Source organism: Phocoena phocoena, chromosome 17 (genome assembly GCF_963924675.1).
Source record: "Phocoena phocoena chromosome 17, mPhoPho1.1, whole genome shotgun sequence".
NCBI lineage: Eukaryota > Metazoa > Chordata > Mammalia > Artiodactyla > Phocoenidae > Phocoena > Phocoena phocoena.
The window spans coordinates 851,939-866,871 of record NC_089235.1 but is presented as its reverse complement, the minus strand read 5'-3'; the positions used below and the strand labels follow the sequence as shown (position 1 = coordinate 866,871).

The 14,933-nt window shown below is 46.2% G+C and overlaps 1 protein-coding gene across 2 annotated transcripts in view; it reads left to right on the top strand.

The window, feature by feature from the left end:
* PRKDC (protein kinase, DNA-activated, catalytic subunit) overlaps nucleotides 1-14,933 on the top strand; it is a 149,203-nt gene that overhangs the window by 109,628 nt on the left and 24,642 nt on the right. For both annotated transcript variants that reach the window (XM_065895584.1, XM_065895585.1), the window contains exons 62-68: nucleotides 765-944; nucleotides 3,299-3,504; nucleotides 5,366-5,504; nucleotides 6,322-6,510; nucleotides 7,079-7,303; nucleotides 8,065-8,173; nucleotides 9,564-9,675. In XM_065895584.1, coding sequence (XP_065751656.1) covers nucleotides 765-944; nucleotides 3,299-3,504; nucleotides 5,366-5,504; nucleotides 6,322-6,510; nucleotides 7,079-7,303; nucleotides 8,065-8,173; nucleotides 9,564-9,675 — 1,160 coding nt within the window. The remainder of the gene's footprint in view (nucleotides 1-764; nucleotides 945-3,298; nucleotides 3,505-5,365; nucleotides 5,505-6,321; nucleotides 6,511-7,078; nucleotides 7,304-8,064; nucleotides 8,174-9,563; nucleotides 9,676-14,933) is intronic.

Here is a 14,933-nt window from a genome sequence, read left to right as displayed (position 1 = left end):
CGTAGCAGAGTGAGAGGCCCACCTGGCAGTAACCGTCTCCGTGGAGTGTAACGATGGGCAATATTTATTTTCTTCTTGTTTCCTGATGCGTATTTTCTAAAATTTTATATAAGAACCCTTATGACTTTTTATAAGACAAATACATTACCTAAACTAGAGTAATGAACAACATAAAGAAAAATCAAATTATAGTTTTTATTCAGACACAGCTTTTACCAAACAAAATAATTTAAAAATTTTATGTATTCTTGCTTTCATGCCTTCATTTTAAAAATGTAGACGCTGCCTGCTGGGAGCCGTTCTCAGCACTGGGGTCTGTGCCCGGGGACAGTGGGAGGGACTGACTGTGTCCGTCAGCCTGGCCACCCACCACGCAGGACGGAGGTGGCTCCTGCTGGCGTCAAGGGATTAAATGGCCACGGTGATGGGGCTCTGGCCTGTCGTCTAAGCTCAGGGCCATTTTCCAATGTCTCCAGGCTGCTCTCAGTCCCCAGGGATGGCCCTGTGTCCCCCTGGCCCGGGGCAGGGACCCGCAGGTCCAGACTCACGCAGGACTTGAGCCAGCTTCTGAGTCTGTACTCTGGGTCTGGAATCCGTGCCGTCGTGCCTTTTATAACAGATGTGCTGGGTTAAGTTCCGAACCCTCCCCGTCGACGGCTGCGGCTGTCGGCGTGGCCGTGTGGGCAGCAGCTTGTGTGTTTGGGTTCGGCTCCGGTGCTGTGGGTGAGTCACCCCAGTCTGTGCTCCTCCGGAATGTCCTGCAGAGGGATCCGCTCATCGCGAAGCAGCTCTTCAGCAGCCTGTGCTCCGGGATCCTGAAGGAGATGGACAAGCACAGGACCGCGTCTGAGAGGCGTGGCGCCACCCAGAAGCTGCTGCAGGACTTCACTCACTTGCTCAGCACCACCTTCCTCTTCTTCCCTCCGTTTGTGTCCTGTATCCAGGTGAGGCCGCGCGCGCACTGTCTCCCGCCCTTCGCACGCCGGCATCTAGCGACTCCGTTGGCTTCTTAGTTGAAACGAGGGTTTTAACAGAGCACATGTCCTGTGATGGGGCCGCTTCTTCCCAGATGGTTAGACGCAATTTATTTGTATTAAAAAAAAAAACTTACATATGATGGAGTGATGAAATCAAACTTGATATAAAATTGTTCAGGTCTTAAACCAGCCAGTCCCCTTAGTGTTCTGCTCGCACCTGCGTGTCGCGTGGCGCCCAGTCCTCCTGCCGTCCTCTGGGGACGTGGGTGCAGCCCTTGCCTGGCTGTGGGCAGGGGACGGAGGCACAGGCGGGCTCGGGCCAGGCGGTAGACAGGCAGAGGCGGAAGGGCACGAGGGCCGAGTGATGCAGAAGCCCGGGGTGGTGCAGGCTGAGGAGAGGCAGGTCGGCAGGCCGCCTCTCGGCCGGGGTGGGCTGTGCACTGTTGTGGGCGCTGTGAGGCCGCCCTCAGAGAAGGCTTTGAAGGCTGTGATCTTCGAGCGGAGAACTAGTGTAGACGGACTTTTGTACGCACTAAACACACTTACTGGAAGATTACTCTTTCATGTAAGAAATGTTTTCTTTGCCGTTCAAACCATGGATCGTTACAAAAGTCCCTAATAGAAAATCCATTGGATTCATTTCAGTATTTTTGTAACTAGTTACCTCCCTGGAATAATTTAAAAATTACATTCTTTGGTGTTATTTATCAGTAGCTTTGGTTTGCAAACTGATTGGGTAATAATTCCGGAGATGAAGTACTTAGTATTCTTACTTCGTACTTTTTTGTTGTAGCGTGAAACTGTTAATACAGTTTCTTTTTATATACTCTATTTTTATTGGTTTATAATTTACAAGTAGAATTCCTTCATTGGCTTTCTCCTGGTGATGCCAAAGACAAGGCTTGAGAAGTTATATTGAATCAGCCGGTATTTCAAAATAAGTTTCTCTTTACATTTTATCCCGAAGCGATTTTGTTTTTTAAAGATTTAATTTTATCTATTTTTTGCTGCGTTGGTTCTTTGTTGCTGCGTGCGGGCTTTCTCAAGTTGCGGTGAGCGGGGAGCTACTCTTGGTTGAGGTGCACGGGCTTCTCGTTGCGGTGGCTTCTCTTGTGGAGCACGGGCTCTAGGTGCGCGGGCTTCAGTAGTTGTGGTGCATGAGCTCAGTAGTTGTGGTGCGCGGGCTCGGTAGTTGTGGCGTGCAGGCTCTAGAGCGCAGGCTCAGTAGTTGTGGTGCATGGGCTTCTCATTGCAGTGGCTTCTCTTGTTGCGGAGCACAGGCTGTAGGCGTGCAGGCTTCAGTAGTTGTAGCACGCAGGCCCTGGAGCACACAGGCTTCAGTAGTTGTGGCTCACGGGCTCTAGAGCGCAGGCTGAGTAGTTGTGGCGCACAGGCTTAGTTGCTCCGCGGCATGTGGGATCCTCCCGGACCAGGGCTCGAACCCGTGTCCCCTGCATTGGCAGGCGGATTCTTAACCACTGCGCCAGCAGGGAAGTCCTGCTGTGTTGTTCATGGAAATAGAATTTTGTTTGGATTTTCTTTCCTGTACCACTAGCTCCAGCTAAGAGTGACAAGCATTTTTGTTTGTTTGCTTGCTTTGGAGAATCTGTGTTCTTCCAAGACCCCTGGTGTTGAATGCAAGTTGGCTCGGTGGTAGCTGGTCAGTCTCAGCGAGGGTTCCGGGCCCAGCAGCTTCGCAGGGCGGGAGGCAGGTGCCCTTCCAGATGTGCATGCAGACGCAGGTCTGTCGTCATGAGATGCTGTCCTACTAGCCATACTGTTCTCTCTATTGGTTTGGGGCTCACTTTTCGTTATTTTTGCATATACAGAACTCTCAAATTGAGAGTTACAAAGTAAAGGTCAACATGATAATTCCCGAAGCCCTCCATTCCCTGTTGCTGAGCACGTGAGCCCCCGGGGTGGGGAGACGTGAGGAGGCTGCCAGGTAGTGGGGGTGAGCACACCTACTCTGCAGTGGCTGGGTGTGCGATCTTTGTGTCTCAGATGCTCTCCTCGTCTCTCCAGGGTATACGTTCCGGGAAACTGCGGTTGTGGTCTGGACATACAGCAAATGTGTAAAACCCTCACTGTCCACTAGTGGCTTTGTTGCTCTGAATTAATCCTGGATTGGAAGTGTGCAGTAAGGAGAGATCATTTCCTCCTCTGAGCAAGTGGAGGGAAGGCTTAACAGAATCACACAGAGGAGCTTGTGCTTTCTGCACCATGAACGTCAGACCTTCGTGCTTAGCAGAACGAGGTCCTTGCTGGCAGAGGTGGCTGGGGAGCCGTGGGCTAGAGGGCCGCCGTGTCTGTCTTCGCAGGAGGTCAGCTGCCGACACGCCGACCTGCTGAGCCTGGACCCGGCCGTGGTCAGCAGCGCCGGCTTGGCGGGCCTGCAGCAGCCGGGGGCCATCCACCTGCTGGAGGAAGCGCTGCTGCACCTGCTGCCCCAGGAGCCTCCTGCCAAGCGCGCTCGGGGCAGGCCCGGCCTCCCCGCCACCGTCAGCAGATGGATGGAGCTCGCCAGGTACGCCTGGGCCCCGACCCCGCTGGGGCCGAGGCCAATATATCTGATACAGTTACTTCGTTTATTTGGGAAAAACAAATTCCGTTTCGGTTATGTGAGGCTTCATCATAAGAAAGCCAGTGCCTAATTCTGAGGATGCTGGATTCGGGTGAAATTCACTTGCGCTTCTTTTCTGTAACACTGGTTTTTAGGTCTTCGGGTTCTGGGTGTAAGAGTGGAAGTGAGAGCGGGGGTTGTTGCCTCGCCGCTGGTGCATGGTCGCTCCTGTCTCTCTGAACTGAGTGCCGTGGTGGGTAGCGAGGCTCTGCGCCAGGTGCCGGCAGCAGCACAGCGCGGGTTAGACACCGCCAGCGGCGCAGGCAGCACCCTGGGCGGGAGGAAGGGCCTCTGCGGGGGCTGCTTCTGCCCGCGGGCGTCCTTACCCTCTTGTGTCTGGCGTGGCCATGGGCAGTAGTGACGCCTTGTGCGCTTGGGAGTTTCAGGGGGCAGAGTCTCAGGTCTTGGGTGTTGTCTGGATAAACGAAGCACACAGCTTTTAAGGGCCTAAACTTTTAAACATTTTTTTTCTAGCTTTATTAAGGCTTCCTCACACTTTTTATATTATGTTTGTGCATTCCTTTCAAACAGAATTTTTAAAAATATTTATTTATTTTTAATTGTTCATTTGGCTGTGCCGGGTCTTCGTTGTAGTGTGCGGGATCTTTAGTTGTGGCATGCAAACCCGCTCTTAGTTGCGACATGCATGTGGGATCTAGTTCCCGGACCAGGGGTCGAACATGGGCCCCTGGTCATTGGGAGCACGGGGTCTTTGCCACTGGACCACCAGGGAAGTCCTACATCATTGTTTTGACCACACTACAGCATATGTGGTCCAGGGACCGGGGGCCAGTGTAGGGTGGACCTAAGGCTGGTGTGTTTTCTGAATTCCTGGAGAATGCTTGTAGCTTCCTCTCCTCTTGGACTCCTGGGCCGTGGGCTATTTTCCCACCTCCCTACCTCTGCCTCTGATTTGTTACCTTTAACTCCCCATGAGCAGGGCAGTAAGAGAGCTATAGCTATTAGATTTTTTTGGTCTAAATTTGGAGTCAGTGGGCTCTGAAAGAGAACCCGTGGGGCTTTTTGATGTAATAAACACATGAAATTTCATACCCAGGGAAGCACCAAACTCAGGAAGACCAGGAGGGAAGTGGTCCTCAGCTCGGTGGTCAGGCGACTGCAGGGTTAGGAAGAGAGGACATTTGTGTGGGGACTCAGAAGGTGGGAAGAAGTCTCTAGAGAGAAGGGAGCGAACTTACTGAACACTTGAGACTACCTTAAAGGGGGAGCTTGGCTGACGGACCAGCAGATTTGTGTTAACGGCAGAGATGAATGCTCTAGCCCGTGTCCAGGCTGTCAGTAGAATTGAGAAAGCCATAGAACGTGGAGTAAAACGTGTCATCTCTAGGACCAGGACTAATTCACCTGCTTTGGGGTTCTTAACTACATTCCAAATTTTAGGACTAGACAAGGATTCCAGATAGGTTACCACAGATAAGAGCAGTGTCTCAGCAATGAATTAACACAGAACAGGCTCATTTAATGAGTTAACTTACGCATTGTAAACCTATAATTTTCAGATTTTACTTTAAATGCGCTGTAGAATAACTTCTGCCTTCAGTACGGCTAAAGTAGTAAAACTTAATGGTAACTTCAAAATTTTTTAGATTTCATATTTTTACAAAACAAGAATAACGTATCTTTTTTGGTTAATTATAACGTATGACATCTTGATTTAATATCATTTCATTAGAGTAAAGACTTAAAAAATACTGGGGCATTCATTGATTTGGACTTATTTTTTTTCTTTTGGTTTGTTTTATAGGCTGTACAGGTCGATTGGAGAGTATGACACCCTCCGTGGTATTTTCAGCAGTGAGATAGGAACAAAGCAGATCACACAGGACGCGTTACTAGCAGAAGCGAGAAGTGATTATTCTGAAGCTGCGCGGCTGTATAACGAGGTAAAGTTGATCTCTACCAAGTGTGTTAGTTGCTTAAACACTTTTGATCTCTGAATGGAAAAATTGTTAGCTTTAGAATTTAGAGCTTCAAGTATTTCAGCTTTTATTCCTTAGAATTTACACAAAGATTAGCATCAGAAAATGGCTTCATAATAACCGCATGTGAGCTAAGTATTGTTATCCCTTACTCTTTTTAAGAAAACGTCACTGAATAAAAGAAAGCATGTTTTACCAAGTACGATAAAATTGTAAGATGTTACTTCAGTATCTGATATTATTATGTAATTTCCATTTGAGTAGATTGTGTTCATTCAGGAAGTAAAAAATTTATAAAGAGGTAGGTAAGAGTTGGTTTTGGGAACATGACTGAAGTTCAGGTTTGTGTTTGAGCTACCTGTGGCCGAGTGTGGATGTGTAGCAGCTACATACTTGGAGTTCAGGTCTGCGGCCTGTGTGAGAGATCCAGGTGGTGGAATCTTCTGCAATTTTCTGTAAACGTCTTATTTTCTAATTTCCATTCTGAGAGCTCTGTAAGTAGTAAATAATCTACAGTATTTACATCAAATTATGGGTCATTTAAAGTCTTCAGCTTATTCACTGGCTTCATTGTTAAGTTTCCCAGAGACGTGGTTCCCTCTTGGCTGGGGTTTTTAATACTCATTTGACTATTAGATTCCACTCAAGTTACTCTGTTTTCCCTTTTTTCTCCTCTTGTCATATGTCTGAAAATGGTTGTTCTTAGTACGAATGTTACACAGCCTACAGTGCAGATGTTTTCATTTGTACTGTTCGCAACTTTGTAAAATAATCTTACCAGGCCCTCAATAGACAAGAGTGGGCAGACGGTGAGCCCGCGGAAGCCGAGAAGGACTTCTGGGAACTTGCATCCCTCGAGTGTTACAACCAGCTTGCCGACTGGAAATCGCTGGCGTACTGCTCCACGGCCAGTGCTGACGGCGAGGGCGCCCCAGATCTCAGCAGGATGTGGAGTGAACCCTTCTGTCAGGTGTGTGGGGTCATTTCTGAGGCCACGGAAATAAATGTTTTAGATGGTCAGGTGTGCTCTCATTAGTCAAGTTGTTTAGAAGTGTTCAAAAACAGGGCAGTAGTTGTGCAGCAGTAGGGTATTTATACGACCAGACAGCCCCCAAACTGCATAATAAACTGCTCACCGCTTTTAGCTCAGCCTTTCAGAGTAAGCGGAGGCCTTTAAAAATGAACGTCAGCATCCCTGGCGTGACCACCGGGAGAACATTTCCTGTTGTGTCTGCGCGGTGTTGCAGTCTCGCTGGGCCCGCCTGGCCCATCCGCACTGCTGTCCTCGGCCGTGCCTGGAGGTCCCTGTCTTTGTACCAGACGTCCAGTTGTCTTTCAGCTACAAGTAGTTGCCATTTTCTGTAGACCGTGTTCCTATGTATTTTGTGGTTATAAAATGAAGCACTTTAGATGAACTTGTTCTAAAAATTGTAGCCTTAGGTGCTTTAACATTTGAAGCATTAAGCACCATCGCTTTGGCACCTGGGCCTGTAAAATGACACCAGAGATGCCGTGGTGATGCGATTCTTGCTCCTCAGGAGACCTGCCTGCCTCACATGATCCGCAGCAGGCTCAAGTCCCTGCTCCGTGGGGAGGGTGACCAGGCCCTGCTGACCTTCGTGGACGAGGCGGTGACCTCGGAGCTGCGGAGGGCCCTGCTCGAGCTCCGCTACAGCCAGGAGCTGAGTCTCCTCTACCTCCTGCAAGATGACGTCGACAGGGCCGAGTATTACATCAGAAACTGCATTCAGATGTTTTTGCAGGTAATATGACATCCCAGCCGGGAATGTGCCATCTCTGTGACCTTTCTGACATCGGTAAACTCCTGGGTGGGAATCACAGCAGCAGGTTCCCCTGACCGACCGCGTGATGGGCCCACCTTCCCCACGTCCTGGTTCCCCTGAGGCCTGTGGACACCGGCCTTGGTCCTGGGGCCTTTTAGTGCCTTTCTCTGTTTTAGAACGTTCCACGTCTTGTGTCCCCTTGGGGTTTCCTTTCTCTGACTGTGGACGAGCACCTGAGAGCAGAGGCCCCGCCAGTCCCGGCTCTGTGTTCTCCTTTGGTGTCGGCTCGTTCTGTTGTTAAAGCCGTGTCTTGTGTAGAGTCTGTGAACATTTGTCGTTGCCATATATGGACGTTCACTGTCTTTGTTCTACTTTTCAAATGTGTTTGAGGTTGAGTAGTACACTTGAAGTTTATCGAAGAAGAAAGATTGGCTTCTGTAGTTGGCAGTTTTACATTATAGGATGTTGTGATTTTTAAGAATTGGTGGCAAATAGAGGTAGCAGTACCCGATTGTATTACTTTTATTGATTTTGTTGAACTGAAATGCAATTGAAAACCTAAATTAAAAAAGAAAATTACACTGTTTGTTAATTGCTCCCATGACCTAATTATTAACCACTCTGAGACGTCCTGTGTAACTGATGTGTTTATAGGGTAGCTGCTGTTTCATGTTGAGAACTGTGTTAAAATCTAATGCAGTAAATTGACTTGTAACCAGTGCTAACTAACTTCTTTCCAGAATTATTCTAGTATTGATGTCCTCTTACACAGAAGTAGACTCACCAAATTGCAGTCTGTGCAGACTTTCATAGAAATCCAGGAGTTCATCAGCTTTATTAGCAAACAAGGTAACGTTCAATTTATACCTGCCTTGTTTTTCTTTTATAATTTCGGAAGAGTTTTGGCTTCTGATCTTTTTGCCTAGTGATAGTACATGTTTCTTACTGTACGGGTTAGAAACTGCCTTGGGTTTATTCTACAAATGTATGTATTTGGGATTGTTGAAGTAAGTGTTTAACATGGTCAAGTGTGATTCTGGGCACTGGAGAAGCTTCCAAGGAGTAGTGGTCTGACACATGGCACCCACAGAGACAGAGGCAGGTCCAGGGCCCCATGAGAAACTGGGGTGACAGCACCCGGCCGGCAGGACCCCGAGTTGGGCGTGGTCGGGAGAGAGGAGCTCGCAGAGGACCGGCCTGACCCTGAGGTGCCAGAGCTTCTGTCCTGGGTGCCAGCTGGTACGGTGAGGCCAAGGGAGGCAATGCCCGGACCTGGAAGGCCATTCTGTTGCCGATGAGTAGGTTTTATCCTGGTGCTGATGGGAGGCCACCCAGAGTCAGAGGTAACGTCTTGACTGTAAATCTGAATTTCAGTTTTGGAGGCTTTTCAGAGTACTAATAAGAGTTGGTATTCAGAACTATCTACCTAGCTGTTCTCTGTTTTAAATCTGGAGAATGAGTTTCAAGTGCGTTATTATTAATGATGTATTATCCCAGGAGCTATGTTGATCTCTTTTCTCTATCTCTGTAGTTTCTAGTTTTTATAACTGCCTTATGAGATGTAGATCCTTTCTTCTCGTTTTGTAGGGCATCAGAGATCAAATAACTTGCCTAAGCTAATACATGAAGGATCCAGATTTTGAGCTCAGGACTGTGATTTAAGCTGAAAGAAAACCAAAGCTTTAAACATTAGCAGTGCGAAATTTAAATTTCATGAGGATTATCGTGAATCCCTTTACCGAAGCCCTCGAGGCCAGGTCGTTTGGGGTTATCTCCAGCCACCTAGTGTGCATACTGGGTTGGGCCTTGTGTGCAGTGGCCCGTCAGCCCACGACTGATGGCTGTCCACCGCCTGGGTGGGTGTCCCCACGAGTGGCGTAAACAGACTGTAAGTTGCCCTGTGATGATTCAGATCAGATTTTGCACACGGGAAAATTGGCTGCAACTCTGTGAAAAACATGTCAGTTTTCAGTGCTTTTTAGATTTTGGAATCGTGGATGGAGGATTGTGGACCTGTGCTAAATGTAGAGATTGTGTATGTTTATTTCCTCGTCTTCCCTCTATGGCCCGAAGAAATTGAGTTTTAATGCCAGAATATTTAAAATCTGGTAGCTTTTGCTCCTGTTGTGAAAGATAAGACAAAACGTTTAAATTTGGACAAGAAACTTGACAGCTGTGCTTTGTAAGGTGGTCTGGTCACTGAGCCGTGGACATAGTCACACTCTGATATTATTTTTAGGCAATTTGTCATCTCACCTTCCCCTTAAGAGGCTTCTAAAAACCTGGACAAGTAGATATCCGGATGCTAAAATGGACCCCATGAACGTCTGGGATGACATCATCACGAATCGGTGAGATGCTGAGCCTTCTGAGTTGAATGTGGTTTCTTTTTTGAAGTTGCCAGAATAGCTTTTCTCCCAAACTGTGGTTTAGACAAATGTGGGGTCTGAGCCTCGTGGGCCAGTTTGCACTGAGGTTGTTCTGGCAGTACTCTCCGTGCGTCTTTGTGCCCTGGTCCGTTCCGTGCTGGGTGGGGAGAGAAGGCAGGGGCGTCCCCTCTGCTCCTGTCTCAGGGCTGAATGTGGGCGAGTGACATGGCGGCAAAGAAGATACTGCTGAACAGCTTCTTGTTATTCTGTTATTATAACCTGGATTTTTGACACCCCCACCTCCTACCTCCCAGCTCTGTTACGTGCTGTATTCATCACTTCGCCAGGTCTGAGATTCTTTTCCTCACCTGTAACGGCCCTGGGTAATCCTAGGCAGGTATTAACTATATGTGTCGGAGAAGAGGTAATAGAGCCCGAACGGTTGTGAGTTATTTTATTCAAAAACACACAGTCAGTAGGACTGAAGGACTGTGATCCCATGTTTGGCATTCTTGCCGTTGGACCCTGTTTCCTCTGATACTACAGCTTTTTAAAATTTTACTTTTTATCCTTTTTGTTTTTCAAATTTTTTTACTTTTTATTTTGAGACAAGTTCTTACCTATAAAAAAGATTACAAGAAAAGTAGAACTCTCCTGTGTACCTTGTACCCAGATATACTTTTTTTTTTTTTTAACATTTTTTAACATGTTGCCGCGTTAGCATTTTTTTCTTTCTCTCCACATACATATATTTATTTTCGGAACCATTTGAGGGTAAGTTGCATACATCTATTTCTTTACCTCTTTGTTTATCGGTGTACCTTTCCTAAGAAAAAGAGTATATTCTTAGAACCACAGTACAGTAGTCACTTCTCTGTTTTCATTTTAATCTACAGCCTCAGTTTCAGTTCTGTCAGTTGTCCCATTAGCGTCCTTTAAAGCAATTTGTCTCTTAAGACAGGATCCAGTGCAGAGTCGTGTACACATTTAATTGATGTATCTTTTTGGTCCCCCCTAATCTGGAACAGGCCCTCGTGACACTGACACTCCTGGGGAATTTTCTGCAGTTTGGGTTTGGCTGTGTATCCTCCTGATTATGTTCGGGTGAAATACCCGTAGCCAGAATGCCACTGAAGTGGAGTATTCGTCCTGCGGCTTCGCATCTGGAAGCGCAGAGTGTCCTCCTGCCTTTTACTGGTGGTAGCAGTGTTGATTGCCTGGTTAATACTATGTCTGGTCTTGCTGGTGTACAAGCCCTGTTCTTTCCTCTGCAACTAACAAGCAGTGTGGGAGATGCTTTGAGACATGCCTGTATCCTGCTTCTGATGAGACCTACTCCTCCGTGTTCTGTGTCTGTGGATGACTTTAGCCCAGACCAGCCTTGTGCCGGGTCTTATTGCGGCAGGTGGGCTCCTTAGTTGTGGCTTTCCAGCTCCTTAGTTGCAGCGTGCATGTGGGATCTAGTTCCCTGACCAGGGATCAAACCCCGAGCCCCCTGCATTGGGAGCACGGGGTCTTAACCACTGTGCCACCAGGGAAGTCCCTCCAGGCTCATCTTGCAAAATTATCCTCCTGTGTTTCCTTCTAGAAATGTTGTAGTTTTAGTTCTTACATTTAGGTCTATGATCCAGTGGAAGATTTTTTTTTTTTTTTTTTTTTGCGGTACGCGGGCCTCTCACCATTGCGGCCTCTCCCGTTGCGGAGCACAGGCTCTGGACGCACAGGCCCAGCGGCCATGGCTCACGGCCCCAGCCGCTCCGCGGCATGTGAGATCCTCCCGGACCGGGGCACGAACCCGCGTCCCCTGCATCGGCAGGTGGACTCTCAACCACTGCGCCACCAGGGAAGCCCCAAGTGGAAGATAATTCTTGTAGATGGTATGAGGTAGGGATACATGTTCACTTTTTCCATATGGATAGCTAGTTGTCTACTCCCATTTGTTCAGAAGTCTTACTTTGTATCACTGAATTGCCTTGGCACCTTTTCTGAAAGTCAGTGACGGTTATGTCTGTGGGTCTGTGTTTGAATGCTCTGTTCTGTTCCTTGATTTATATGCATATCTGTTCACAGTATCACACTGTCTTCATTACTGATGCTTTATAGTAAGTCTTAAGTCAGATAGGGTGAGTTCTCCAACTTTGTTTCCTTTATGAAAACTGCTTTGTTTATTTTAGGTTGCTTACATTTTTATATACATTTTAGTATCTGCTTATCAATTTCTACCAGAGAAAAAAGAAAAACAGAGTTTGGGATTTTGTTGCCTCTAGATCAACTTTGGGAATTGCTGTCTTAACAGTGTAGAGTTCTCCAATTCATGAATATGGTATGTCTCTCCGTTTATTTAGGTCCTCTTTAATTTCAAAGATCTGTATCTTTTCCATCTGGAGATCTTAGCTGTCTTTTGTTAGATTTGCTCCTAAGTATGTATGGTTTTTTCAGCACTGTTGTGAACAGAGGGTTTTTTTTTTTTCATTGTATTTTCTGGTTATTTGCTGTTCATATACTGATTTTCTGAAAGTTGTTTTATCATGAATGGTGTTGAATTTTGCCAAATGCTTTTTCTGCATCTGTTTAACTGATCGTGTTGTTTTTCTGTTTTATTGTGTGTGTGTGTCTATAATATTGTTCAAATCTGCTATTTCCTTATTGATTTTCTGTCTGGGTGATCTGTCCATTGTTGACAGTGGTATTAAAACCCCCAACTATTATTGTATTGCTGTTTATTTCTCCTTCTAGTTCTATCAGTATTTGCCCTATATACCTATAGGTGCTTCATTGTTTGGTGCATAAATATTTACAGTCGTTGTATTTTCTTGACAGATTGGCAGTTGGCCCCTTTATCATCATGTAATGACCTTCCTTGTATCTTTTTATCAGTTAGCTTAAAATCTTATTTCGTCTGGTATAGTATAGCTACCCCTGCTTTTTTTAGGTTACCATTTGCTTGAAATATCTCTCCCACCCTTGTCAGTGTGTCTTCAGAGCGAAAGTGAGTGTATTGTAGGCAGCATATCGTTGGAGATCTTTTTTTTTTTTTTTTCCTTCCGGCCTGTGCCTCATGGCTTGTGGGATCTATGTTCCCTGACCAGGGATTGAACCTGGGCTACGGCAGTGAAAGTGCCTGGGGTCCTAACCACTGGACCTCGAGGTAACTCCCTGGATCTTGTTTTTTTTAATCGCTTGGAGAATCTAAACCATTTACATTTGAAGTAATTATCAGTAGGTAAGGCTTACTGTTGCTATTTTGTTAATTGTTCTCTGACAGTTTTGTGGGTTCATTACCCCTTGTTGCTTATCCTGTTCTCTTTTTGTGTGATTTGATGGATGACTTTTTGTTTGGTGGGCTTTGACTTCTTCATCGTGATCTTTTGTGTGACTACTACAGTTTTTTCCTTTGTGTTTACCACAAGGCTTACATAAACTATCTTGTAACACCTGATTTTAAGCTGATAACAACTTAACTGTGATAACATTCTTAAACTTTATTATGCTTTTGTGTCCTCATCCCTCTTACATTTTAGGTTATTGATGTTACAGTTTACATATTTTTATATCATGCATCCAATACCAGATTATTGAAGTTATGGTTATATTTAATACATTTGTTTTTTAAGTTTTAAACTAGAGTTGTCAGTGAATTACATACCACCACTGCCGTATTAGAGAATTCGACTTTGGTTTTATAGTTACCATTACCAGTGAGTTATGTACTAACTTCATATGTTTCTGTGATGTTAATTAGCATCACAGTTCTGCTTGAAGAACTCCCTTTAGCTTTCTTGTAAGGCAGGCAGGTCTGGTAATGGACTCCCTCAGCTTTTGTTTATCTCTTCTTCATTTCTGAAGGACAGCTTTGCCAGATACAGTATTCTTGGTTGACAGTTCTTTTTTTCTTTCAATATTTTGAATGTATCACCCCATTCTCTCCTGTCCTGAAATGTTCCTTTTGAGGACTTTGCCTATAGTCTTACTGGGTGGGGGGTGGGAGGGTTCCCTTGTGTGACATGTCGCCTTTCTCTTGCTGCTTCCAAAAGTCTTTGTCTTGGACTTTGGACACTTCAGTTGTAATGTGTCTCGGTGTACCCCTGTTTGGATTCAACCTACTTGGGTTCTTTTTTTTTTCCCCTCCAAGTATTTATTTATTTATTTATTTGGTTGCACTGAGTCTTCGTTGCAGCAGGTGGGCTCCTTAGTTGTGGCAGGTGGGCTCCTTAGTTGTGGCAGGCAGGTTCCTTAGTTACGGCAGGCAGGCTTCTTAGTTGCAGCTCGAGGGCTCCTTAGTTGTGGCTTGCGAACTCTTAATTGCCACAAGCATGTGGAACCTAGCTCCCTGACCAGGGATCGAACCCTGGAACCCTGCATTGTTGGGGTCTTTTGGGATTCAAGGATCTGGGTGTCCATATCTCTCCTCAGGTTAGGGAAGTTTTCAACCATTATTGCTTTAAATGTACTTTGTCTTTTTCTTTATCTCTTCTCCTTCTGGGATTTTTATAATGGGTGTGTTGTTTCTCTTATGCTCTGCTACACTCTTTTTCATTCTGTTTTCTTTTGCTCCCCTGACTGGATAATTTCATTGAATCTGCTGCATGGTTGAATCTGCTTTTGAAGCTCTCTGTTGAATTCTTCAGTTCCAGGATTCCTGTTTTTGTTTTTTGATGGTTTTTGTCTTTTTGTTAAACTCTCATTTTGTTCATGCATTGTTTTCCTAATTTCACTTAGTTGTCTGTGCTTTCTTGTAGTTCACTGACTTCTTTAAGTGGATTATTCTGAATTCTTGTCCGACAGTTCACAGATCTCAATTTCTTTAGGGTCAGGTATGGAGCTTTCTTAGTTTCCTTTGGTGGCATCATAGCTGATTTTTCGTGATCCTTGGTTCCCTATGTTGGTATCTGCATCTGAGTAAATGGTCTTGTTCAGACTTTGCAGAGATAGTCTTTCACCAGTCAGCTCAGCCTGGGGCTCTGGATGTGCCAGCTGGTAGCTTCCTTGGGCAGGTGGAACCTGCTGTTGTGTATTTGGGGTGAGGCTGCTGCCTGAGCTCTGAGGTTGGGGGTCGGGGTGCCACTGGCCCAGCACAGTTGGGTAGGACTGGGGTCCTGCCCCAGCGCAGCTGTAGCATGGCTCTGTGTTGCCTGCATTCTCTGGTCAGGCTTCCTAGGTGGCCGGGACTGGGTGCCATGCTCAGCAGTAGGTGGGGTACTGCCCCAGGGGGTCGGGGGAGGCAGCCAAGCTGGCCCCAG